At 42.7% G+C, this 27115-nt stretch overlaps 1 protein-coding gene across 2 annotated transcripts in view; it reads right to left on the bottom strand.

Moving 5' to 3' along the window:
* Positions 1 to 27115, bottom strand: part of STK32C (serine/threonine kinase 32C) — a 165581-nt gene that overhangs the window by 5963 nt on the left and 132503 nt on the right. For both annotated transcript variants that reach the window (XM_033149347.1, XM_033149348.1), the window contains 6 exons: positions 11462 to 11613; positions 9797 to 9970; positions 7703 to 7740; positions 4363 to 4452; positions 2894 to 2997; positions 2648 to 2764 (listed from right to left, as the gene is read on the bottom strand). In XM_033149347.1, the coding sequence (XP_033005238.1) occupies positions 2648 to 2764; positions 2894 to 2997; positions 4363 to 4452; positions 7703 to 7740; positions 9797 to 9970; positions 11462 to 11613 (675 nt within the window). The remainder of the gene's footprint in view (positions 1 to 2647; positions 2765 to 2893; positions 2998 to 4362; positions 4453 to 7702; positions 7741 to 9796; positions 9971 to 11461; positions 11614 to 27115) is intronic.

Raw genomic sequence — 27115 nt, 5'->3', positions numbered from 1 at the left:
CACGCTCATCTCGCTCTATAGGCTGAGGGAGCTGGCGTTTGTCCACAGACAGCTTCCAGGTCATGTGGCCAGCATGACTAAGCTGCTTCTGGCGAACCAGAGCAGCGCATGGAAATGCTGTTTACCTTCTTGCCAGAGCGGTACCTATTTATCTACTTGCACTTTGACGTGCTTTCAAACTGCTAGGTGGGCAGCAGCTGGGACTGAACAACGGGAGCTCACCCCATCGCGGGGATTCGAACCACCGACCTTCCAAACGGCAAGCCCTACAGTCAGTGGTTTAGACCACAGCACCACCCGCGTCCCAAAGGAATGGTAGTTAGCACTAATTATGATTATATGTTGGCCAGACCCTTTGCAAAAGCACGTAGAAAACTGCTTTATATTGTGTTCTTACATAATTTGTTCAATGTTATTTTCTACTATGGATATATTCGGTTTGGTTTTCTAGACGATGTTTGTTTTTAAGACTGGGCTGTGTTCCTACACAAATCCAGCAGAGGGCATCTGTGCTCTTGTTGAGCAAGTTTCAATGGAATTGTTTCATAATGGAACTCCACTTAAAAATCAAACTTTAATTGCTGGTTTGTATATTGTCCACCTTCCATTGGATTACACTGGAGACACTCAATTGCTATTACTGTTGGGTTTATTAATTTTTATATATATTCTTAACAGGATGCTGAAATCTAGCTTTTTAAAACTATCCAACATTTATAAACACAGAATGACAAATTTCCTCTCTCATTGAAACAGGAAAACGTTATCTAACGAGGCACATTTTACTTGGTAACTGTTACTGAAAAATGAACATGAGTTTCTTTATCTGAGTGCAAGGGGCTATAGAGAAAACCCATTGGAAGCCTGCATTGCTCTCCTCCACGTTGCCTCTAGGATATTACAGGTGGAGCCGGCAACAGAATGCTGCAACGTATCTCCTAACAACAGGACTTGTGCTCAAGGTTCCAGCCAGCCAGCTAGCCAGCTGTACTAAAGGACATTCCATTCCATCCTAACCCCAGGTTTTTTCATTCTTCTTTTCCAAATGATACTTGACAGCCCATGGCTACTGAGCATGTTCTCCTTTGAGGAGTTTTGTTTTTGAAGCTTGTCTAGACTTGTTAAACTCTTGGGGTTCCCCAGAGCACATTCCCTCTTCTTTCCCATCACCGCCCCCCCCTTTTGTAGCTCCAATGCTGTCAGCACTCAGCACTGAATTCACTGTTAGAGAGAGTGATGGTTCTGACAAACTACTAGGCTTCCAAACACCCTCACTCTACCCTGAACTTACAAGAAGTTGCAATAATTGGCTACTCTTTTCCACGCAGGAATAATGATCATGCTAATGCTGAATTCTGTATACAGCCAGGTATTCCTATCAGTTATCTCCTTCATTTCAGTTGATGAACCTGATCTATAACATGGGAGCAGTTCCTCCAGTGAAAGGATTTGGACAGGCCTTGCAGGTAAGGGCATTCTGGACGTACATCAGAACTTGTTCACCTGTAAACAACTGCTCTGTTAAGTAATAATAATAACCACAGCTTCTTACTAACACTTATTAGAGCTGTGCAATGGATTCACTCAAGGCCCAAAGCCAAAGCCAAGTCAAGCTTCTTTGGAGCTGTCGGGGGGCAGGGTGTCAAGCAGGAAGGAGAGCCAGGCATGGAAGAGAAGCTTCCAAAAATGAGGGACCAACTGGGCGTTTGCATTATTCCTTCCCCCTGAAGCAGCACCATGCAGGATTGGATCCTCTTGCTGCTAAGTGGGAGGATCCAATCCTGTGCAATGCTGGTGTATCCCCTTCTGACTGTATTTTTAAGCCCTATTTTAACCATATGTTAAAGTAGCATTAAAAAACCCCTGAAAAATCCCTTAGCTCTGCCCCCAAATTGCTTTGAGGTGGATTTGGGGCAGGGTGGGTGGTGTACAGGGCAAACCAGTCTGATCCAGGGTCCACAGAATGGGGCCGCAGTGTAGATCTTGTGTGGGGGATGTCCGTGCACAGTCCTCATGTTTATGAGTGAAAAGAGATAACCTGGTAATTGCTGGCTGGTAATATTTAAGTATTGCAAAGAGAACAGCTGTAAATGAATTCGAGTCACACCAGAAAGCAGATCAGGAGCTGGAGGATCACCTCACTTGTCTATTTCATAGTCATTTCCTTAGCGTGCTAATTCCACAAATCTCAGCGATGGCACCCAGTCTAGAGCAGCCTTTGCCAACCTGGTGCTCTCCAGATGGTGCCCCTGAGGCTGATGGGAGTTGCAGTCAAAAACATCTAAAGGGCATTAGGTTGGTGAAAGTTTACAGCATCCACTAGGTTGGACGTTGCTGCGGTCCTTCTCTAGAGGGAGTGGCACATAGTCTGGATTGAGAAGCCTCTGAGCAAAAGGGCACCGTGAATATTGTTCCAAGCAGAGTAGCTCTGCATTCAAGTCTCAGAGATGCATGGCTTGCTTCCCGGCACTGCACTGGAAACAATGCACAGGGTGCCATCTGTTTAGAGGCCAAACAATCACAGATACATGCATGCAGCAACATGCAGGCAAGTCAGCATGAGCACGTCTCTTTGGACCAAGGTCCTTATTATTTGCATTGTGCTAATAAATAATTGCAACCTTTCCCAGATAGATAAGTTATTTACCTTTCTCAATAAGGCCACCGTGTCCTTTGACCATCCTGTTACGTACTGGACACTCACGGTGCTGAACAACTGAACTAAGGATTCCACGGGGCTATTAGAGTGGATGTCGTAAGGCCTCTGAGAAAAAGAAGAAGAAAAGATATTGAAAAACCGGGGGAGGGGGGGAATCCCAGGCTTACTTCTGAGGACCACGAAGCACTGAAATAATGCCAAACTATCTTTTCTAAACACTAAAGAACAGGATACCCATCCACGGAGGAGCTCGTATGCCATCACTCCCAGGGACCACCAGTCAACTTCGAAGGAGTAACCAGTTCCACCATTCAGAAAGGAATGAAAGATCTCTGGAGCTGAAAATATAAAGAAAGGGGGACACTATTGAATGCCTCCATCCATTTTGGCTTTGGTCAGTAGCAGGCAGTGGAGCAGAGCAGAATGGGGTGGCATTGCTCATCTGGCTTCCCAATGCAGGGATCACTGACAGTAACCAAAAGGGAGAGGGGAGAGGAAGGAGAGAGGTTGGTGCAGGAGCAGCAGTCAGGGTACTTGACTGTCTCTGCTGCTACACAAACACTGCGCCAACCTCCCTGCTGCCTGGCCTCTTCCCTTATCGGTTACCGGCTATGACCTTCATGCTGGGAAGCCAGATGAGAAATACCACCCCACTGGTTGCTACTGGTTTCTATGAAACTGGCTGTAAACTAACAGCTCATTCCTGTAAATGTCTGTTCAGAAGTACATCCCGCTTATTTCAGTGGAATTTGCTGCCAGGTTTAGTGGGTACAGGACTATGGAAACAAGAATAAGATACATAGCTCTGAAAATGTTTTTCCTTAAAGGCTTGGGGAGGAGAAAGGTTGTTTTCAAGCTCAAATCAAGCTGCTCATTTTGACCTTTAAAGTTTGGCTTAGGACCTTGGGACTTCGAGGACTCTTTTCTTCCATATGTACCTGCCCACATGCTCCCGTCATCAATGGAAGCCATACTCAAGATCCATAGTTACCAGAAGCAGGACATTCTCTGCAGTCACACCCAATGGACTAATTTGTGCAAAGGTGTGAGCTCCCAGAGAGGAGTTTGCAGCTGCTTTTTTTCCTCCCTGGTCTGTTTAACTCGCGTGCCATGCTGAGCTAAGCCAAGCTTTGGTTTAGTGTGTCTTCTGAACCGTGAGTTGCAACCAAGAACAAACCTTAACCGCAAGACTGGGTTTGGCTGTTACACTTAAGCCAAACCTTGGTTTAGATGCTGTGCTGAGCTAAAAGGACAGGAAGGAACAAAGTGGCTGGGAGTCCTTGTCCCATAGACTGGAATACTGTGACGTACAAACCAGATCACTCTATGAAACGCTCTGCCAAATGAGACCCAGGAGCTTTTCTGTTTTACAGAGGCAGCTAAAACTTTGCTATTTACTCAAGGGTTTGACTGAGCCCTCTTCTTTTCTTTAATCCTGTTAATTAACGTGCTGTTTTTAATTGTGTTTGAAGGGATTTTTTTTTTTGCTTGATGTTTTTGGGTTTTGTATATTTGCTGGTTGTTCAGAGGGAAAGTGTTTTACACCTGCTTTGCCTGAGTTTCCGCACCATTAATAAAAGATCTGGTGGTGGTCAGTTCTAACTGGCACAGGGGGAAAAGCTACACAGGAAATCCTAACAGTTTTATGTGGGAAGAATATGGTAAAATATGTTATTATTTAAAACTGGCAAGCTTTGACTTACCCATATACGGCTTAGTCCCAGCTAACGCGGTTGCTCTTTCACCATCACGGATTATTGTTGCAATATTAAAATCTGTTAGGTGTGCATGGCCTTAAAAGGAAGAAAACCAGCACAGATTTTTAGAATGAAAACCCAAAGTGTCCAAGTTGTCCAGAAAGTAACTACTTCAGAGGGCAACATTAATGCATGTAGTCACACCATCCCCAAATATTTTCTGTAGCTGGCTGGCAAGCAATATTAGCTCTTATTAAGATGAATAAAGCTGCTCGGTAAGAATTATGTCTGGCTATTAGGCATTATGAGCATAATCTGGTGTCTACTGTAGAATTCAGCATGCTAAAAAAAACCCCTCAGTTTTCATTTTGAAACACAAGTTTCTAGTCCTTGTGAATTCAGAAAAAGTGTGGACACATACTGATGACATCTGGCAATTCCACCATTGAAGGAAGATTGCAAGGGTTTCTAGTGGTTTGAAATGAGGCTTCTTTACACCAATAAACCACTCTTTCACAATTTTCCTAGTGTTCTCTGTTTTCTATTTGCCTCATCCCAGTAAAAAAAATTCTAGAATCGTCAAAAATCTGGATCTTAGAAGCAGAATACAACTTAATCCAAAACATGGTTGTTTAGGCATATTGATTTCAGCCAGTTTAAGTAACCTTACTCTGTGCTCCCATGTGGCTTAAAAAGGTATGTTATGCAAATAAAACAGGTACATACAAACACGCTTCATCTGCATTATGCACAAATATCAGAATATTTGAATTTTCTTAGCGGAAGCTTGCAGATGATGACAGCAAATTAGGACTCGGGAATAAAGATCCACAAAAATCGCCTAGATTTGGAATTATTTTTCATTATCTCATGAATTCAACCTGTACATCAATACATTTTTTAAAGGGAGGGATGCTCCATCAAGACTTTCTATAATTTGTTTTAAAAAAACACCAGGTTAACATATATCAGAGGAAGAATAATACAGTCTTAAGTAAATCTAGAATTGTGAAGCACCTCTGCATATTGCACTGTGAACTAATTGTGGTTACCAGTATTTTAGTATAGAAGTTGTTATTCTGATCCAATGAGATTTTTTTTTACAATGGGTCAAGATGACAACATACCGGTAGTACTTTTGGCCAATTTATGGTATGTAATTTAGAAAACTGTACTCCTGGGTCAATATGCTCTGCAACAGGCATCTCTTTCGTTTAACTCTTTTCCTTGGAATAACTAGCAAAAGGACATGCTATTCCCAGGATTCTCCTTAGAACAAGAGCAGGCAAAAACCAGCTTTAAGAAGACTGTGGTCACAGTAGGCCACACTTTTGCCACTTCTCTTTCTTGGCTTGTGAAAAGCTACTTGATATGGGAATGTGCTGTTGCCTGAGTGAAAAAGAGCTGAAGACACCACCAGGGGGACACATGAACAAATCATCCAGCGACCGATTGCAAACCATTAGAATCACACATTGCATGAATTCATTCAAGTGCCATCAAATCAAAGCTCACACTGAATAGGATGAAATGTGCCACCCTCTCTATCTGGTTCTTGAAGGAGTTTCATTACGGAGAGAAGATGATTCAGACTAAATATAACAGAGCCGGTGTTTCTAAATGTGGTTCTACCAAAGTCGTGTAAAGCTAGGTCTGGGAATGGCATTTAAAGCTCCCAAAGGCAGGAGGAGTTGGACTATCCTCCCCACTGTCTTCGCACCCATTTAGCACATTAGATTTCACAGAGGGACACAAACACTGCAGCACTCCAGATTGGGAAAGTACAGCTTTTAACGATAGAGGTCTGCCAGCATCACTTGTAGCTGGAGCCCAAGATACGTCTTGTAGTCTGCATAGTTCCATGGCAGATGGGGATGGGTGAACCTTGCAGTTTCAGTTCTGATTTTTCCTATCTTAAATTTGGTTCTCTGCATTTAGGCAGCAATTTGCAATTTTTAAAAATAAAATGTGCTTCAGCATCCAACCATCCCCCTCCCCCAGCTTCACCCTCTGATCTGTCTTCCGTGTCCCATCACCACTCCTCTGGCTCAAAGCCTTCCTCTGCTCAAGCTTCCCTAGGGCATGGGTAGGCAAACTGAGGCCCTGGGGCCAGATCCGGCCCAATTGCCTTCTCAATCCAGCCCACGGAGGGTCTAGGAATCAGCATGTTTTTACTTGAGTAGAACATGTCCTTTTATTTAAAATGCATCTCGGGGTTATTTGTGGGGCCTGCCTGGTGTTTTGACATGAGTAGAATGTGTGCTTTTATTTAAAATACATCTCTGGGTTATTTATGGAGCATAGGAATTCGTTTATTATTATTTTTCAAAATACAGTCCAGCCCCCAACAAGGTCTGAGGGACAGTGGACCGGCCCCCTGCTGAAAAAGTTTGCTGACCCCTGCCCTAGGGGGTTCTCCGGCTGAAGCCTCTCATTATTCCTCATCGTCCAGCCAGTTCCTGACAGGCCAATATCCCAAACTTTACATATGGATGGCAGAACTCCAGGAAAGCAACCTCCATGTGGTGATATGCTCTAAATAACTCCTGCTCTAAAGCTGTGTTGCATTCATAGGATCGTTGATAAAGACACAGAGCCCCCACATGAGGATGAGCACCAATACTGATAAATGCTAAAGTGGAAGTGGAAGCTTCTGTTCCTATGAAGCTCCATGTGGGTTTTCATAGGAAGATGCCTTCCTATCATCTACACAGTTCAGTAAAGAGTATTCTGTAACTACACTGACTGGATGTGGCTCTCGAGAGCTTCAGGTGGGGGTCTTTCCCCAGCCCGGGGATTGAACCTGGAACCTTTGGTCTGCAAAGCATGTGATCTACCACTGAGTCACAACCCTTATCCTCTCAAAACCAAGCAGAATTGTGGACTCTTCCTTTATTCCTGGCTTGCCAACCAGAAATTTAACCACAGCAAAACACTTTATTCTTGCCTCTGCCTACCCAAGCAGGCACATAGATGTCAAAACTTCTTAAAATATATATATATATATATATGTATAAATATGTACCTTCATGCAAGGTTTCTATATCAGCAGAGGAATTACATATCAGCTGCACTTATGAAAAAGCTTTCCGGAATGAGTAATAGTAGCTACCAGTCAATGTCAATTACTGCTAATTCTTCACTGAAACAAGTCTTGACGGCAGATGAATGGAATCGATTTGCTTTCGATCCCATAACCTTCTATTTATCATTCACAACCACAGAAATGCAGTATAAATCGGAAGATGTAAATGAATGCAAAAGACAAAAAAGAAAGAAAAACACCAGGGGATGAAGACTATTCAAAGGCAGAAGCAATAGACATAATTAGCAATTTCCCCCATACCTTGTTCATCAAGGAGAATATTGTCTGGTTTCACGTCTCTGGAAAGCAAAAACAAGCATTTATACACAACTTGGAAAAGGCAAATGCAAAATGCCTCATGAGCCTACCAAATGTTGGGTTGTTGTTGTTTGCAGATTTCAAAAATATTGCCACAGTGCAATTAAAAAAAGATGGTGGGGTGAAATTCACAAACTTGATTTGAAAAACACACACCTTAAAACAGGCTCAATAAACAAAAGAATGTTATGTTCTGAACACAGCCTGAGATCAGATCCAGTTTTCCCAGGACCTAAGAAGAGAAGGCAACAGAGATTTGTGATTGGATCTCCCATTTCCTTAAATGTTTTAATATAGCAGAGGAGTGGTGGGAGGCACCAGCAGGGGAACCCCCAAGGGATCCTGCATGGGAAGAAGGTTCAGAGCTAGGAGATTGGTGGTGGGATGGCAATGAGTGGTAAAAAGGAAGAAGAGGGGACAGACAGGGAGGAGGAGGTGTCAGAAGCTGAAGAGGTAACAGGGTTTACTGAGCAGGAAGATGCTGGGGCAGAGAGCAGTTCAGACTCGGAGGAAGGAAGCAGAGATGAGTCAGGCTGCTGAAGAATCCAGGGAGTCTCCCTTTGCTGCAGTGACCAGCTCTCCTCCCCTCCCCCTCTCCCCAATCTCCCAGAACACCGAGAGGAAAGAAGAGGATGGAGCAACAAGAGACAAGGCTATAGAGTCTTAGGCTTTGGGAGAAGGAACCAGGGGAGGAGTCTTGGAGAGTAGTAGGAAAGTGGGGACCTTCAGTTCTCACAACTGTCTCATTGGGGCAAGACCTGCTGGGAAGAACTCCTGTGACCACCAGACCCGTGCTGTTTTTATTTCTTTGAAATAAAAGTTGACTTTGCTTACACCGGTGTTTTTTATTGCTGGCCTACTTCTTACCCCAGCTCCTGACATTTACTCAGGGGTGTAGCGAGGGGGGGGGGTATGGTAGGTGCGGTCCGCCCTGGGTGTCCCCACTGAGGGGTGTGTGTGTGACAAAATAGTGGGCGGCACTCACTGTGGGGCCTGCAGCGTGCCTGAGCCATGTGCCTCTCCTGGGAGTGATGCAGTGGCTTGAGTGCCTGCAAGCTCTGTACTGCCTGAAACAGTCTCCCTGTTGCCTCCCCCTCAGCTGTAGGGCGGCCGAGTGGGAGGAGGCAGGCAGACTCCTTGAAGGCACCCAATCAACTTGCTCCATCGCTGCATTTACTGCCAATATTTATTGGTCAGTTTTCTTGCTGAGATTCCCCCTAGCTGAATCTAGGACTGTGCATCTGCTCTGGACAAATCCCACATCTCAAATCAAATTGGGCCAATTAAAACTCCAATTAAATACAGTCATACCTCGGGTTGCGCTCACTGCGGGTTGCGCGTTTTCGGGATACAGACGTGCCAAACCCAGAAGTACCGGAACAGGTTACTTCTGGGTTTCGGCGTTTGCGCATGTGCAGAAGTGCTAAATCATGCTTTGTGCATGCACAGAAGCGCTGAATCACGACCTGTGCATGCACAGACGCGGTGCTGTGGGTTGCGAACATGCCTCCCACATGGATCACTTTAAAAAAAAAAATAAACTTTATTGGGTTTAAGGAATTATACAATTTATACAAATTATCATTTGCGAAAAGAAAGAGAAAAGAGAAAAAAGAAAAGGGGGGGAAGAAAAAACATGAAATATCTTTGACATACAAAACTTAAATATAGACAAAAAATATGTATAAATGTAGACAAAAAATAAATGTTTACAACCTGAGCGTCCACTGTATGTGGTCAGGTGATGAGAGGGGGGAAGAAAGAGGTAGTGCAGGTGAAAGTCTCTACCTGGATCCTCTTCCTCACATGTTTTTAATAGCCTAGTGCTTTGCCAGGCCCCTGATTCAGCTCAGGGCCTGGATCAGGCCCAGATCAGGGTAGGCGTGGAGCCATCTGGCCTAATTGGGCCGCAGATCGAATGCGGGGGTGGGGGTTTGCACTAGCTGCAACCAGCTCAAAAGCTCTCTCAAATGAGCCTAATTTGTTTGATGGCTGTGCCAGTTCCCAACAGCTGGGAATAACAGATTGTGTTGTTACCTGTGTATAATATGCTGACTGCGCAAATAGTCTAAAGCTGATGCCATCTCACAGATATAGAGTTTCACTGTTTCCTCGGTGAACTGCACGTTTTGCTGGAGATGATAACGTAGGTCACCACCCAGGAGTAAATCCACTACCATAAACATGTCCTCTTCATCCTGAAACGAGTACCTGCGGAAAATTAGCAAAGGTGAGTTGAGCAAACTCTGCACTACCCATTCAGATTTCACAGACGGTGCTACCAAATGAGGGGCCTGTTTTCCCACTTCACTTACCCATGCACCTGCAAAGCAGTAACAATAAGTAGGCATCTTCAATATTTATATGTCTAAATATAACCCGCGAATTTCTCCGAGTCCCTTTTTGCCCATTGCCATCCTATATTTGTTCTAGATAAATCAATTTTGTTATTTTGTTTTGCAGGGCTGATTATATGAACAGGTCCCTGTTTCATATCTTGCAAGGAGCAGCTGTCCCAGTTAATTTTACCTTGCTCATATAATCCCCGCTTCTATATCTGGCACAGTCACATGGCTTCAGTAATATGATCATTCCACACTCATTTTTTTCCAGGCATAATCAATAATGTACCAGAATATCAAGCGGGCTGTCTCTTTTCATTATTAAACAAAAACCAGTGCCATCAGTGTGAATGATTCATTGGCAAGCTGGAGTTGCTGCTGTCTAGCCTCTTGATGGTCTAGGAGCTGAAGGGCATCCTGGGCCTGGAGATATTCTTTATACAGTCGTACCTTGGTTTTTTAACAGAATGTGTTCCAGAAGTCCGTCCAACTTCCGAAATGTTTAGAAACCAAGGCACGGCTTCCGACTGGCTTCCGATTGCGCAGGCATGCCGGAAACAATAGCGGAAGCCACATTGGATGTTCGGCTTCTGAAAACATGTTCAAAAACCGGAACACTGACTTCTGGGTTTCGATCGTTCGGGAGCCGAAACGTACGAATACCAAGGCATTCTACAATCAAGGTACGACTGTACTGGACAATGTAGAGCTGAACAATGGTTAAAAGAGGAAGCCAGTGGGACAGAGGCTCACCAGGGAAGGTTAGAGCATCTTGATGATGATGCAATTGGCTAGGAAACAGGGGTTAAATAATGGAAGTGGCTCCCTGGGTGAGACAGAGTCGCTATGCAACCTTCCCAGCAGATGGGTCATTGCTGCTCATTGGGAGGGTGAGGGTGAAGGTGGGAGGGGCATTGCCCAATCCAGTGCTCTTCCCTTGTCCCTGCCAGTAAGCAACAGAGACCTGCTTGCTGGGAAGGTAGCAGAGTGGCTTCTGTTAAAAACTAGGACTAGGCAAAGCCACCCAGGGAACAGCCAACTTGGATCAATCCCCAAATCTTTTTTTTTTTTCTTCCCAGAGGGTGTCCTAAAGATTTATTAGGGGTTTTAAAACAGCTATTCCTCTGAACCTACTACTAGTGGTACTATGGATTTCTACAATGCTACTTTTTCTTTGCTGCTGTCTAAGGACTCTGCTATCTCCTGTTATGTGTTATGGCATTTTGAAAACCAGACCTTGAATACTGCTGTGTCCCCAAACCCACTTCTACTAAGATTAACATGGTCCTAGGCACAATTGGTGGAACAGAAGCACCTCCCACCCATCCCTAAAATAAATAAAAGAAAATAAGAGATTCACCAGAGATTCACCAAGAAGGCATGCTCAATTTCCTGCAGGATCTCCAGTTCTCTGAACACATTGCGAACCTCATCCCTTTCAACGCACTGCTGTTTATTCATGTACTTCATGGCATACATCTTCTCTGTATCTCTCTTTTGTACAATACACACCTTGATGTCACCAAAAAGAGAGAGAGAAAGTGGCATTTAGATTCCTATGTTTCAATTTCCTTGGTTTCCCAGCTGTTGCAGCATTGTGCAAGTACAAAGGCCATTTTCATTAGACTTTTAGCATGCACTCTATAACAACATAGGTTTCCAGTAGTTGGCAAAATGTCCAGCAGTATTTGCTCACAACCAGTTTGCTATGGGCAAGGAGCTGATGTGCAGCACTACCAAATAGCCATCACGCTTGCAGAAGCTATGAGAATTATCCCTAAGTTCTCATAGGAAATACTTTGCAATCCAATCAAAATCCTGGGGAAATTGGCAGTAGCAGAAAATTGCAGAGTCAAGCGCATCATCACTCAGGAAACATTATATATAAGTGCACAAAATTCTGAGGGAAAATGAATTCAAAGTCTGTTCCTCGTCAAAAGATTGAATACTCTAAAAAAGAAAAAAAGTCAACATCTGGTAATGTCACTTTATCAAGTGGCAAAAGGCACTGGATCTATAAGCATGGCATAGATACAGGTATGTGTGCCAGATTCCAATCTGCACTGGACTCCAGTATCATTAAAAGCAGTTGTTGGGAAGATTCCCACAAGATGGACACGAGAAAATATACACTAGGTTTAGAATTAGAGTTTTCCTTCTCCTAGATGGGCTATATCCCCAGGTTGATGAGCCCTGTATGCCCGTTAAAGGTAAAGGTACCCCTGACCATTCGGTACAGTCGCGGATGACTCTAGGGTTGCGGCGCTCATATCGCTCTATAGGCCAAGGGAGCCAGCATTTGTCTGCAGACAGCTTCCAGAACCAGCATGACTAAGCTGGTTCTGGCGAACCAGAGCAGTGCACACAAACTCCGTTTACCTTCCCGCCGGAGCGGTACCTATTTACCAGTATCTACTTGCACTTTGGCGTGCTTTCATCTGCCCCTTACTTTCCTACACAAGCAGAAACCACCTCCTTGACCATTGGACCCACTATTGGTCTCATCTGCTTAATCCACCAGAGCCTATTTTCACATGCACATTAATTGACTGCTTTAATGCTGCTCTTTTAATATTCTGGGGTTTTAATGTTCTTTAGATATTTTTGTTTTCATTTGTTTTTGCAAGCTGCACTGGGGACCTGTTGGAAGGGGGTGGTGGAATAGAGGGGGGGGGAAGGGATGCCACCAGAGAGATGGGCAGATAAATATTTTTATTTAGAGAAACCTGGGGCCTTCTACATGCCAAGCAGGTTTTCTACTACTGATCTCTAGCCCCTCCCTTAAAAAACTAAACAAAAAACAGAACAAACCTAAAGGGTTGCATTTCATTTACTTGAAATGTAGGACTGCACATAGAATCAATCCAGCAGATTTTTAAATGGGTGCATCTGGCCAAACTCCACCTGTACTTCGTCCTTCATACTACTACATAAACTCTGCAGTTCATCAGGCTGAAATATCTACTCGTATTAGCCAATTAATTCCATTAACGTCCAGGCAACCAAGTTGATATGTGCTGCCCTTGAGATGCTTTTCCGGGAATCAAAACGACCGGTAATGCTAGCAGTTGCGAGTATCAGGAAGTTCATCTGGCCTTATAAATAAATAAGTAAATCTTGCGTCGAGAGCTGCAAAACTGGTGAGCTCCAATTATTATATTCCCTAGCAAACGTTTTACTTTGGACTGGGTTTTATGTCTTCCTAAGCCCCTTTTAAGCACTAATGAAACACTTAATTACAAGGTAACTATTTGGAAATGAGTCGATGACAATTCTATATCAGGCACAATTACATCAGTCTTCTTTTAATTAGCAGATGTGCTTATGCTTATGAAGCAGTGCATGCCTCTGAAAAATTAATCTGACAGTTCATTCATGCACGTCGCTCATCAAGAACAAGCAAGCTGAACGTGACCTGAAGGTAACATTGGATGAACAGTTGGAAAATATTCATTTGCCTGCTGAAGTCAACAGTGAGAATGAGACACAAATGTGCAGAGCAAGACAAGGAGCACGACCTTTCCTCATTATTAACAAACTGTAAATTGCTAACAGCATATAACGTGAAATTTACTATGGATGCATTAGAAGTAGAAAGAGCAAATATAATAGAAAGTGGAGGGGGGAAACACCAATTAGAGTAGCACACACAGACATCATGAGAATTATTAAATCTTGTTTGCAAAATAATTAGATGTGTGGGCGTGCAAGGCTATTTGTTAATTCCTTTAGTTTGTCTATACACGACTTCATATTTCAACAGAAAATCTCTAAGCAATTTACGAATCCCATACAGGAAACGCAATACACATTCAAAACCAAGCAACGTTAAGATTACTACTAATAATTTCTACATTTTAAGTAACATGATTAAATATCTTTAAACAAGGGACTTAGCCACAAATGATATATAAATATGAAAATATATTGATGCATTTCATAAATGTTATATATGAAAATATATTGATGCATTTCATAAATGTTACCAAAGTGCATTGCAATCACACACAAAAATTGCATGCACATTCACACTCCACATAACTGAAACACCCCCACACAATCATTCAATCCACCACATTACTCCATCCACACAATCCTCCCTCCAGTAAAACATCCCTGTGTTGAACTAACAAATAACTAATTAATCGTCATGTACACTAAACAAAACAAAACCAAAAAAATCAAATAATAGATATAGGGTTAGCTTGTAGAAGAAGATTCCAGTTCAATGGCAGAGTTCATGCCTCATATATATATAAAAGTGTTTGATCTTTGGTTGGAAAGCCAGCAAGCTAAGAAGGTTCCCACTCAGGACTCTGGAGAATCAGTGCCTGATGGTATACATGGCTCTGGGGTGAATGTTTAATTAATCTGACAGTAGTAATGTCAGCGAGGGCCGTGGGTGGTGCTGTGGGTTAAACCACAGAGCCTAGGGCTTGCCGATCAGAAGGTCGGCGGTTTGAATCCCCGCAACGGGGTGAGTTCCTGTTGCTCAGTCCCTGCTCCTGCCAACCTAGCAGCTCGAAAGCACATCAAGTGCAAGTAGATAAATAGGTACCACTGTGGTGGGAAGGTAAACGGTGTTTCCGTGTGCTGCTCTGGTTCACAAGAAGCGGCTTAGTCATGCTGGCCACATGACTCAGAAGCTGTACGCTGGCTCCCTCGACCAATAAAGCGAGATGAGTGCCGCAACCCCAGAGTCGTCTGCGACTAGACCTAATGGTCAGGGGTCCCTTTACCTAGTAATGTCAGTGCCACTATAGCACAATCATCACTAGTATAAACTAGATCCCTGCAGACAACATTCTGCTGGTAAATAGCTACAAGCACAGCCCTCCAATGGATGGATCACTGGAGAATCTGTCTCATATATTGCTTCTTTTTCTCTGTCTACTCCATCCCAACCCACCTGTTCCAGTGATGTTGCGTTTGGTTATGGTTTATTTATATGCAGCTTTCTGGACCAAAGGCCCTCAAAGTACAATCGACATAATCAAAACAATATAAAATACCAAAAGCACAAAATGTCCACCAACTACTCTAGATAGGGGTTTGTGAGCTGCATTTATGCCCTCACCATATATGCTCTCTCCAGCATCCCACCTTCACCCAAAGTCAAGTTAAGTCACATTCCCACAGCCACACCTGCTCCAATCTCTATCTCTCTCCAGCAAGCTCATCCACAACCAATTACCCTGGGTCCTTGCTCTCATCACACCATTAAGGAGTGACCCAAAGGCCCCCTGAAGCCTCCTCATGTGGTCCATGTGGCCATTTCAGGCAAGCTGCACCCACCTGTCCCCTAACGACAGGTGTGGGGTAGGCAAAGACTTGACTCATGCAAACTTGATTTCCAGGCACCATCAATCATTGTCTCCTTGGTGCCTTTTGAAGACCTGGAACAAAAATCTCCATACACAAAGTTTGTTGGAAAGGATTTTTAAGTGGAAGTTCTTTTATCGCAGTGTTATCCATATTAGATTTGAAATTGTTTGATTTATATTTGAAATGGTTGTAATTGCTTTATAGGTGAAATGGTTGTAATTGCTTTATAGGTGAAGTTGTTGTAATTGTTTTTATTGCTAATGTCTCTTGTTAAATAGTGATGGGGAATTTTGCTGGAAGCAATTAATAAATGGAAATAAACTAATATCTGGCTGGCCACTTCTGGAGTTAAATGGCCTTTTGGTTTGACTCAGCATGGCAGTTCTTATATGGGATATAGCCTTAGAAAGCTATTGGAACTGATTTTTATATGCATACTGTTCAGATACAGTAATGTGAATGTTCTGCAATGTGATTGTCTTACATTTATCATTATATATGACCAGTGGGGTGCCTTTTATATTTCCCTCTTCACATCACAGCCTTTTCTTATAAACTGAAGCATCCTTTTCAACAAAAGGTCGGCGATTTCAGTGTTGACACAATAGAGAGAACGCTGACATTTTCGAAGATACATCCAGTCAGTTCTGGATTAGGAAATGTGTTTTATATCTTCCATTATAGAGAGAAGCCACTGCTGAGGTCTTAGCAAATAATAGTTTTAGTCTTTACACAATATCATTTCTATTACACAAATGACTTGGGAGAAGTACTCCCATGAGTAAAAAACAAAAGAAAAAACATTGCAATTTGAGAAGTGACACTTGGGTAACTGCTGACAATCTGAATGAGTGAAGGTGTTATAATCCTCCTAGTAAGGTTTCAGTTTTTGAGAAGAATGGACCTGGGGGCAGTCATGTTACTTTTTAGCTTCTCACCATAATTCAACATGATGATTTTTCAATGTCTAACCTGGGGCATTGACAATACTCTGACAGGGCTGTTCCCATCTTCACGCTAGATTACTCTCTGGAATTACCTTCCAGGCTTTGTTTTGGAAATGTAAAATGATTAGGAGAATCTACTGGGGCAGATGCACATTGATCAAACGCTAATGTACAACCTGCAGCCACAAACAATATCTCCATTATAAAAACACCCTTGGTTTTTGAACACAGTACAAATCTGTCTGATGTAAGGATGAGATGTCAAAGTGATCAGAAATCTAGATTTGAGGAATGCCATTCTGTATAGGAAGCATAGGTGCTGTGAAGATTTCATATGATAAAATATCTATGGCCACCTTTCAGAAATCCCCTCCCCCCCCCCCCGGACATCAATTCCACCTTTGAAATCCAGATGTATGGCAGCCCAACCTTAGGTTTACATATCTGAGAATGACAGTCCTTCCTCCACTATGCTCTGTTGGAAGCAGCATGTCCCTGAATACCAGAGTGTGTTGGGGGTGCTGCTGTACTCAGGTCCTGCTTGAAGGCTTCCCAAGGTTTGCTGCTGTGAGAACAGGATGCTCGAACAGATGAGCTCTTGTCCCGATCCATTAGGCTTTTCTTATGTTCTTACATTCCATTGCTGAAGAGTGAAAACGGTGGTTAAGAAGAGAGGTCCTCTGGTTCATCTAGCCCTGCACCTTCTAGGTCCCTGGTGTCACTATTCAGAGTACAGACCCAAGGACTTGTTATGGAAATAAAGGGGGGGCACTTATTGGAAATGAGTTTTGTCACCTCTTCCCCCCACAAACCCTGAGACAATGAGCCCTGTGGAGGACTAGCCTCATGCCAGGTAGGGGTTAACTTCTCTGACAGTTAGAACCCTCAGGGGCGGGCTTAGCCTGGGTATAAAACACCCCTCCCAGTGGGCAGTAAGGCAGTTAAGTGTGGGCAGGAGGAGTTAGTTAAGTGCGGGGAGTTAGAGTTGGAGTTGAAGTGTGAGTCAAGAGATAGAGCTGGGAGTTTAGAGTCTTAGGTGGATGTTAGCAGAGAGGATAAAGAGATTGTGAAACGCGTTGTTATTGATATTTAGTTAACTATTAGAGGTATTAGGCCGGTAACATTTAGAGGTATTAGGCCGGTATAGGACAACTGTTATAAGCTTACTGAACAACCTTTTATTTATCAGCAACCACAAGCTTTGTACGCAATAAACATCTTTTTAGTTCACAATATCCTCGTCTGTGGTGAATGAAGTAAGCAGGATCCAGCTAGTAGTCTGAAGGGCTGCAGCTGGGGACTGTTTGTCGTTGGTGCAGCACTCATAGACCGTAAAACGTCCGGGGGTGGGCTGTACAGGGCAAAGGGCCCGCGACATTAAAGTGGTGGCAGCGGCGGGATAAAAGATTGTCATAAAGTGGTGGTCACATTAAGATCAAAGATCTAAAGTGTTGGCAAGAAGTGCCAAGGTACAAGAAGGATTTAAGGGTGACGCATTGTGTGAAGTGTGAGGCTTAAAGAGGATTTAAGCAAACTTCAGTGAGACTCTACAATCTAGTCAGGAAGGGGATCGCATACACCTGGAAAGGGAGAAGGGGAATTCAGAGAGGAATTACCTGGCCCTAGGGTGTGGTGTGATAGCGCCTAAGACTGTGAGATTGTGAGAGAGTTACAAAGATACATTGCGTTTGAAACTATTTCAGGCAGGAAGGTTTATAGTGAGAGGTCGGAAAAGTACGCTGGACAAAGTGCACTGAGGTAACTTTAGGCGTGACTTTGGACCTAAACTGTGGAAACTGAGCCTGAAGAAATAGTTTAACTGAAACATCCTTGATTTAAGTACAGAAATAATACCACCAAATAAATAGAAAATGCCACCTAGAAAGACTAAAACAGCTCTTAGGGACTCACAAGTAGAAAGCTCTGAAGAAGAAAATGGGGTTTCCCAGATTGAGGAAACCAGTACTGAAACGGTTAACAAAAATCCTGCTGAGGGGACTAGTTTTAAAGCCTCAGAGGAATTTGAAAAATGGAAACTTGAGAAAGAGTATAATTTAAAAATCGAACTGGCGAAGTTACAAGCTGAGGCAAAAGAGAGAGAATTAAATATTGAGAGAGAAAGAGAAAGAGAGACAAAAGAGAGAGAACTGAAAGAGAAAGAAATGACCTTAACTATTGAGAGAGAAAGAGAAAGGGAGGAAAGAGAATATTTATTAGAAATGAAAAGACTTGAATTATCAGCTGTAGAAAATAGAAACAACAACAATAGTTCCACACAAAATCCTAGCAGGGTGGATTTAAAAAGATTCCCTGACTTCAGAGATAAAGACGATCCTGAAGCGTTTATCATTTCTTTTGAGAGGGCTTGCGAAGATTTTGAAGTAAAAGATGAGGAGAAAATGCAAATACTGAGAGCTCGTATTAGTGGAACATTAACAGAGATTTATTCTCAAATGCCATCTGATCAATCCAAAGATTTTGAAGCATTTAAACAGTTGGTTTATGTCAGATTCGGAATTACTGCAGAACAACTGAGACAAAAGTTTAGAACAATAAAAAAAGTGCGAGAGGAAACATTTGCTCCACTAGGAGCTAAAACAACAAATTATTTAAACAAGTGGCTAGAACAGGAGGGTGCCGATTCTGTGGCGAAAATAAAAGAGGTGTTCGCATTAGAACAATTTTATGACACGATTAATACCCATCTGAAGTATTTAATTAAAGAAAGACGACCTAAAACCATCCGGGAAGCTGCTAATCTGGCAGATGAAATAAATGAAATCCGAGAACACGCTTATGATGCCCCAAAATATAAGGACAAACAGTGGGAAACAAATAAGTTTAAGAGAATGCAACCGCCCACAAAGTTTACCACAGAAACTGCCAAGAAAATTTTTCCCGCCAATGCTAATGTTCCCCATAACACGCCTATGACAACGGGGGGGACTGAGGGAAAAGTAAATAAATATAGTGAGGGTAAAAGACCTGAATTAATCTGTTGGCAATGTGGGAGAAAAGGCCATCGACAGGTGGACTGTAGAGCTGAACCCAGAACTAAGAGTGCAAATACTATCCCTCAGAAGCAGACATATTGTGTCCAAACTGTGGAGACAGAGCCAACTGCCAACATGGTTGCCACGGCAACCGAGGCCCAGTCTAGAGAACAGGCTGATGAGTTACCAGTGGCCCAAGTTGTGAGGTGCTATATAATTCAACAAGATGACATGCTATTACACAAAACAGGAGAAGAAATTTGGGTGAATGGTAAACAATATAAAGGCTTAAAAGACACAGGGTCTCAGATTAGTATTGTACATCCTGATTTATTAAAGCCAGAAGACTTTATTAAAGGCAAAACAATCAGTTTAAAAGGAATATCAAAACAGCCAGAAATCTTGCCAGTCGCATTAGTTAATCTGACATATAAACAATGGTCTGGAAAATGGCAAGTAGCAGTTTCACCAGAAATCCCAGCTCCAATGTTAATTGGGTGGGATCTACTTGACCATGTACAGAGTGCATTTGTGATTACTAGGGCACAAAAACTGCGACAGTTACCTCAGGAGGAAAGGCCTGATACAATTGTTGAACTGACACAAGATACAAGTTTAGTGCCAGTTACAAATAGTCAAGCAGCTAGTTTTGCAGCCAAGCAGAAACTAGATACAGATTTACAGAAATATTTTCAAGCCACAGCCTTGAATACAGTATTAACCCCTGAAAGCCCGGAGCGGTTTATAGTCAACAATGGGTTGCTATACAGAGAGATTCTTTTAAAGCCTAATAGAGGGGGTAATGAAATCCACAGGCAACTGATAGTACCTACTGAATTTAGAACCAAGATAATACAACATGCACATGACAGTATCTTTGGAGGTCACTTGGGAATCACCAGTACCCTTGACCACCCACAGACCAATGGCCTTGTAGCGCGATTTAATGTAGTTGACTACCTATTCAAATTGCAGAACACTCTTAAACGATCACTAGAACTGGCAGGAGAACAGTGCAAGGTTGCTCCACACAAACAGAAAGTTTGGTATGACAAAAAAGCACATGAGAGATCTTTTGAGCCAGGACAAGATATTTTATTAATCAGACCAGTAAACAGTGACAAGTTACAACTGACATGGGAAGGTCCTTGTAAGATCATTTCAAAAATGAATGATATAAACAATATAATTCAGCATGGTGAAGGGAGGCGGGTCATGCATAAGAATATGATAAACCCAACCCAGTCACTAAACCATGAACCCAATCTAGACTACAGTAGTCACGTTGTTGAAAAAGCCTGTGATATTGGTAAAGGAGTGTCTACCTGCAATATGACCAGTGACCTATCTGTGAGATCAGTTAGAACAACTAGTCATAGTTACGATAAACCATTCATCAGTTGGAAAGATAGAAAGAAAGACGTACTGGAAGTTATAGCTGGCATGGGGGCCTATCGACTTTCTATGAAAGTGAAAGTGTTTCCTACACTAGAGATTGTGTGGTGGGAAGATGGGTACCCTGCTGCTCATGCAACACAAATAAATGTCCAAAATGAATGTAGTTACACAGCATTAACAGGGCTACCACGTCAAAGGCATACAAAAGTAATCTTAAAATTGCTCGAAGTGGGAACTAATAAATCACTACAGACCAAAGATGAACTGACAACAAGGGAGATTGCTATGAGCAATAAGCAATCAGAGCTTTTTAGCCTATTTTCATTAAGTGATCACGCTTGTCTAGAAAGCTTCAGCAAGCTGACTAAAAAAGAAGATATCCACAAACTTCTGAAAATAGTTCCCAGTGCATTTAAAAGCCAGACAATCAGTGTTTATGCAGCTTATGATGACCTGGAGATGTGTGTACAAGTCTGCGAGCTTAAACATTTAACAGAGATCCTGAAGGAGGGAGAGGTTGAACTAAGAGAGCTTTTGACCCTGAGAAACAAGGACTCTACCCAGTTTGGGATCCACAATCGTTACAGACGCCTCGAGTGCAGGGATCGGAATGGGACTGTGTCATCTGGCCGGGGAAGACAGCTTACATCCCATCACGTTTGGCAGAGAAAAGACTGGTGCCCAGAGAAAGATACTTCTTGCGACGGTTAAGGACGATAAGGAGCGTAAAGGATCCTAAACCTCATCGCAGACGCCTTATAATGAAGACCCAAAGACAAAGGTTAATGGACAGTTACGGTTTTTCTTTCAATAAAGACCTAATGCTGCATGAACTATTGTATATAATGTTCACAACTATATGTACTTTTACTGAAGATGTAATATTATGCTATAGTTAGGTAATATAGGTAAGAGTTATAAAAATGTATTGTTTATGTTAATGTTTAAAAATGTTGTTTGTATCAGAGGGATACTTTGGCTAGTAACTCCTCTGATACAAACCTAAAAAGGAGGGAGGTATGTGGAGGACTAGCCTCATGCCAGGTAGGGGTTAACTTCTCTGACAGTTAGAACCCTCAGGGGCGGGCTTAGCCTGGGTATAAAACACCCCTCCCAGTGGGCAGTAAGGCAGTTAAGTGTGGGCAGGAGGAGTTAGTTAAGTGCGGGGAGTTAGAGTTGGAGTTGAAGTGTGAGTCAAGAGATAGAGCTGGGAGTTTAGAGTCTTAGGTGGATGTTAGCAGAGAGGATAAAGAGATTGTGAAACGCGTTGTTATTGATATTTAGTTAACTATTAGAGGTATTAGGCCGGTAACATTTAGAGGTATTAGGCCGGTATAGGACAACTGTTATAAGCTTACTGAACAACCTTTTATTTATCAGCAACCACAAGCTTTGTACGCAATAAACATCTTTTTAGTTCACAATATCCTCGTCTGTGGTGAATGAAGTAAGCAGGATCCAGCTAGTAGTCTGAAGGGCTGCAGCTGGGGACTGTTTGTCGTTGGTGCAGCACTCATAGACCGTAAAACGTCCGGGGGTGGGCTGTACACTGTTGCATAAGCACTACGCTACAGCAGCATGGCCATAAACCTGTACGTTCAACCACTGAAATATACACCCAATATGTAACAATAGAGAATTATGTTACTGATTTATGAATGAACACTGTGTTTTATGAATGGACTCTGTATTTTGTGAATTACTTAAGAGCCACCAATAGGGAGCTCTAGAATCTGACAGCTAACCAATTGGGTACTACCAAACAGCGACCCCTATTGCTGAAAGCAAGTAACCAGCAGGGAATGCTTCAGCTCAGCTTTTGCACTGTTGACTGAACACCCCCAGCTGTGCAGATAATAGAGAAAGCTCATAAATTGTATCCCTTCTGGCATCCTGGCCAACTCTATTATGCTGGTGTAAACAACTGGTGCACCAGAAGCCCAGAATAGCAGCAAATAAAATCCGCTCATACGTCAGCAACTGATAAGACTTGTCAACTAGTTCTTCCAAAGTCTTCCTAAATTATAAAGCTCCAAAATACAGGCCAAAAGAGAGCAGGTCTGGAAAGAACGAGGCATACAATGGGCACCACCGGTGAAAAGGCCCTGCTCTGTGCTGCTCTTGCTCTGTCATTTGATAGGGTGCCCCCTTGCCCTCCTTCTTGACATGGAATGATCTCTATTGGAGTCTCCAGGTCCAGTGCAAAGACCATAAGAAGGGAGAGCAGGGACCTTGAAGTTCCCAACAGCTGTTAATCAAGCTGTTTTCCTTCATTTGCAAGGAATCGTACAAAACAAAGTGGCAGTAATAAAGACAAGTTCCAGGGTGGCAACAGGAAGCAAACTAAAAATGCTTTTGCAATTCATCAATACTATCCAGCAATATCAAGTTATAGGAAAACTGGCGCTATTAACAGTAATCCTTCTAGTTGGTTAATTGGTTCGGCAACTTCCATGCACATGACGCGTGATGCTAATTATTTCCCCCAAGAGTTATATGATAACTAATCAGAGGCAAATGACAAGAAAATATCTGTGAAAGGAAGAGGAGCAGGTTTGCTCAAGTGTGTTGCAGGTAGAAATACTGTTTGTAATGAAGTGAGAGCAGCAGTTTACTTGCTCGAATTAACAAATAAGAAAGTTTTGAGAATTTAAATTCTAGATTAAAATTGATTACTTAATTGAGAAGAGGATTATAACAAAAACACTGGGGCCTAATTTGAATAGTAGAGTGCCTGGTATCTGGTGGGCAATCTCATCCTTTATTTCCACACTGTGACTGCAGACCAAATCACCTGTCAGGAGAGCCATGAGATTCTGGTGAGGGTCAGATGCCTTGCCAATCGCAACAGGTATATAACAGGAAGACCCGGCCTGTGGTCTGCCCACATTTTCTGTTTCTTAGTGCGGAGGGAAATCTGGGCAAAAGACTTAATACCAGCCTTGAAATGCCCATAGAAATGAAGGAGGAACTGTTTACTTTCTTTGATAGAAAAGGTAGCCAACCTCACCAACCAACTGTTCCAGAAGAGCACTGAATGTGTGTGTGGCCAAGAGGCTTGGTGAGTATCGAGAGAAGGCCACAAAGGATTTACAAAGTTCAGGTTTTTCAGTGTTAATTTTATGCATTTTTAAAAATCACCATGGTCTTTAACAATAATATATTATGTCCTTTAGAGGAGAAATTGTGAATTGTAGAATTTTAAATTTTAAATACTTTGGCCACCTCATGAGAAGAGGAGACTCATTGGAAAAGACCCTGATGTTGGGAAAGATTGAGGGCACAAGGAGAAGGGGATGACAGAGGATGAGATGGTTGGAAAGTGTTCTCGAAGCTACCAACATGAGTCTGACCAAGCTGTGGGAGACAGTGGAAGACAGGACTGGGGTCTTCCATGGGGTCACGAAGAGTCGGTTACGACTAAACGACTAAACAACAACAGCAAATACACGTCATCATCCTTGGTTTCACTCAATTTTGTTTACAACACTATTCCACTTTTCTTCTAGTTGTGAGGGGGGAGGGGCCTCACAAGTGGAGTAGCCTAGGACCTCTCTTCATCTAAATCCGGCCCTAATCTCACCAGAGTCTAGCCTTTTTAGTTTGTACGGAAAATCCCCCCAGGCAATAAAGATTATTACTATATAATTATTGTATAGTATTTGCTGAATTAAGCCTGGGCAGGCAGGGATAAACATGCACACCTGTTCACAATCCTGTGTAGAATAGATTCCAGAGTCCCCCTTTAGATTCAGCCCCTGCCAACTGCTTTGGGCACTTCTGCCTTTGTTGTTATTAACTTATAGGTATAAAGAGGTTGAAAATTACTTTATTCATGACAGAAGTTATCCTCCAACTGTAATCACTTTACTGGGACTAAGGATAGTATTGTGCCACACCTTTGTTTTCATCATAAACTGGGCACAACACTCTTCCTTTCACTTGGGTCTCACTCCCAGGTACGTTTGCATAGGACTGCAGCCTTACCTGGATGGGATCCGATGATTCACCATGTCAGAAAATGGGTGCTTGAGATGGAGCACAAGCCACCATGGACAAGAAAGTTACTGTAATTATTATTGCTAGCACTGCCAGCTGAGCTGTAATGTCACACTGGTATGGCAAGGCAGACTTGCAGTCAGGCTAAAAGCTTTAATCGGTTTAAATGGTGGATTAATCAACTCAGGCGTGAATTCATTAACTGTTATGAACAAGTTATAACACCTGGCACCAAGAGAAAAGGCATACACATATACATTTCAAGCAAGGGAGGCTCCTCTTATGGGCAAATTGTGGCATAGCCCTGCCAAGATTCTGAACCCCCTGAAACCTCCTACGCCATAGTCCCATCGTTGTCCTGTCACCCACAATAATATCAGTACACACCCAGAGACCGAGAGGCTTCTGTCCATCTTCTTGGCCTAGCCAGTCATAAAAATCACTAGCAGTAGATCCTTCCTCTGTTTCCAAGGAGATGAAACAGGGAGGGGGGGAACCAAGCATAGAAAGACAAGGGCTCAAAACCTCACTCAGCCATGAGACTCACTATATGATGCTGGGGTGGTTGCTATACTTTTATTTTGGTGAACAATGTATGCAATCCTCTGCTCTTCCTTCACTGAAGAGAGAAACAAGCCACAGAGTGGTTGACTTAGTATCACAACAAAAAGGGAGGTGGATAGGGACCCAGGCACTGCCCACGTGACCTCCTAGGCACACCAACAGGTCTAGGTCCCACTGGTTTCAATATTAATTTGCTCCTCATGTGTAAGTGACATAGGATCTTTAACAAGGAAGTAATATTAAAGCACAAGCCTTCCCTCTAAAAATGAATGGTAAAGGTAAAGGTAAATAATAATAATAATAATAATAATAATAATAATAATAATAATAATAATAATTTCTACCCCGCCCATCTGGCTGGATTTCCCCAGCCACTCTGGGTGGCTTCCAACAAAAATCAGATACAAAAATATTACACATTAAAAACTTCCCTGAAAAGGGCTGCCTTCAGGTCCAGTCGTGTCTGACTCTGGTGGTTGTGGCACTCATCTCACGTTACTGGCCGAGGGAGCCAGCGTACAGCTTCTGGGTCATGTGGCCAGCACGACAAAGCCGCTTCTGGCGAACCAGAGCAGTGCACGGAAATGCTGTTTACCTTCCCGCTGGAGCGGTACCTATTTATCTACTTGCACTTTGTCATGCTTTCTATGCCTTAGTCCCATCCTTTCTGCACAGGACACAGTGCGGCACACATGGCTGCCCTGAAATTTGGTCCACCTAACAGTGGAATCCTTTACATTTCTCCCATACTGAGTGCAATTGGGGATTAATCCCAGATAAGTGGGTATGGGAGCCTCATTGAACAACACAATGGGGCTTGCCTTGGAGTAGAAATGCATAGGGTTATGCTGAAAATCTGCTGTCCAGACATATCCCTTGAGCAAGGTGTTTCCTTTTGTCTCCCTAGAGATCAAATCTGAGGAGAGGGTGAGAGTGGTGGCCTGACAGTTTGCCAAACTGATATGTCAGCAAGAACTGATGTCAGAGCCATAACTCCCTCCATGCACTTTTCTTTCTTTCTTTTTTGCCTTTGAATTGGCAACTGGATTCTTCGTGCGTCAGTCTGTACCCTTCAGAGGTCCAGATTTGGCTCTGTAGCCTCCAATTGCTGGCCCCTTCCCTACCCAATATCATTAATGCCATCTGGGTTCACATTTGCGCAAAGTGTAACTACTCACATTTTGCAGATTTCTATTCCTTATGAATGAAGACTGTTCAGTAAAGCTATTTCTGAGCAAATTGTTTGCAGATTGCAGTGGAAATAGACTGAATATGCATCATTTCATGAATCACAGTGGTTCCTATAACGCTTCTGACATCCAGACAACCCAAAAATTACGTTTGCCTGGAATTGCAAATTGCAACCGTTCATTGCATTTCAAGTAATATTCAACTAACAAACAATTACAAAGGGACAAAAGGAGGCATATTTAGAGGGGAGGGGAAGGCCCATAAGATAAGAGCAGCTGGCATAATAATGCAGCTATTGTTAATAAAATGATCTCGGTATTATTTGGGATTCTTTGCCAGCAGTAGGGGAAACATGCAGAATTTAAAACTTCAGTTCCTAAATGGGTTCTTGGAAGAAACATGTTTTAAAATTTCCAATACTGTACCAGGAAAGAATAAACAGAAAGTCTTTTTCAATTATACTTGAAAGTGAGCAATAGAAAATATACAATGTCTCTACATGATGAAGAGTTTCTGCAGTTCATAATATTGTCAGTTCCTAAATCAGAAGAGCTCAATTCACGAAAATATATTTCTTCTCATGTTATGTATATTTCG

The sequence above is a fragment of the Lacerta agilis genome, chromosome 5, assembly GCF_009819535.1.
Source record: "Lacerta agilis isolate rLacAgi1 chromosome 5, rLacAgi1.pri, whole genome shotgun sequence".
Classification (NCBI taxonomy): domain Eukaryota; kingdom Metazoa; phylum Chordata; class Lepidosauria; order Squamata; family Lacertidae; genus Lacerta; species Lacerta agilis.
The sequence above is the reverse complement of the archived record's forward strand: the minus strand, read 5'-3'. Positions and strand labels throughout refer to the sequence as shown.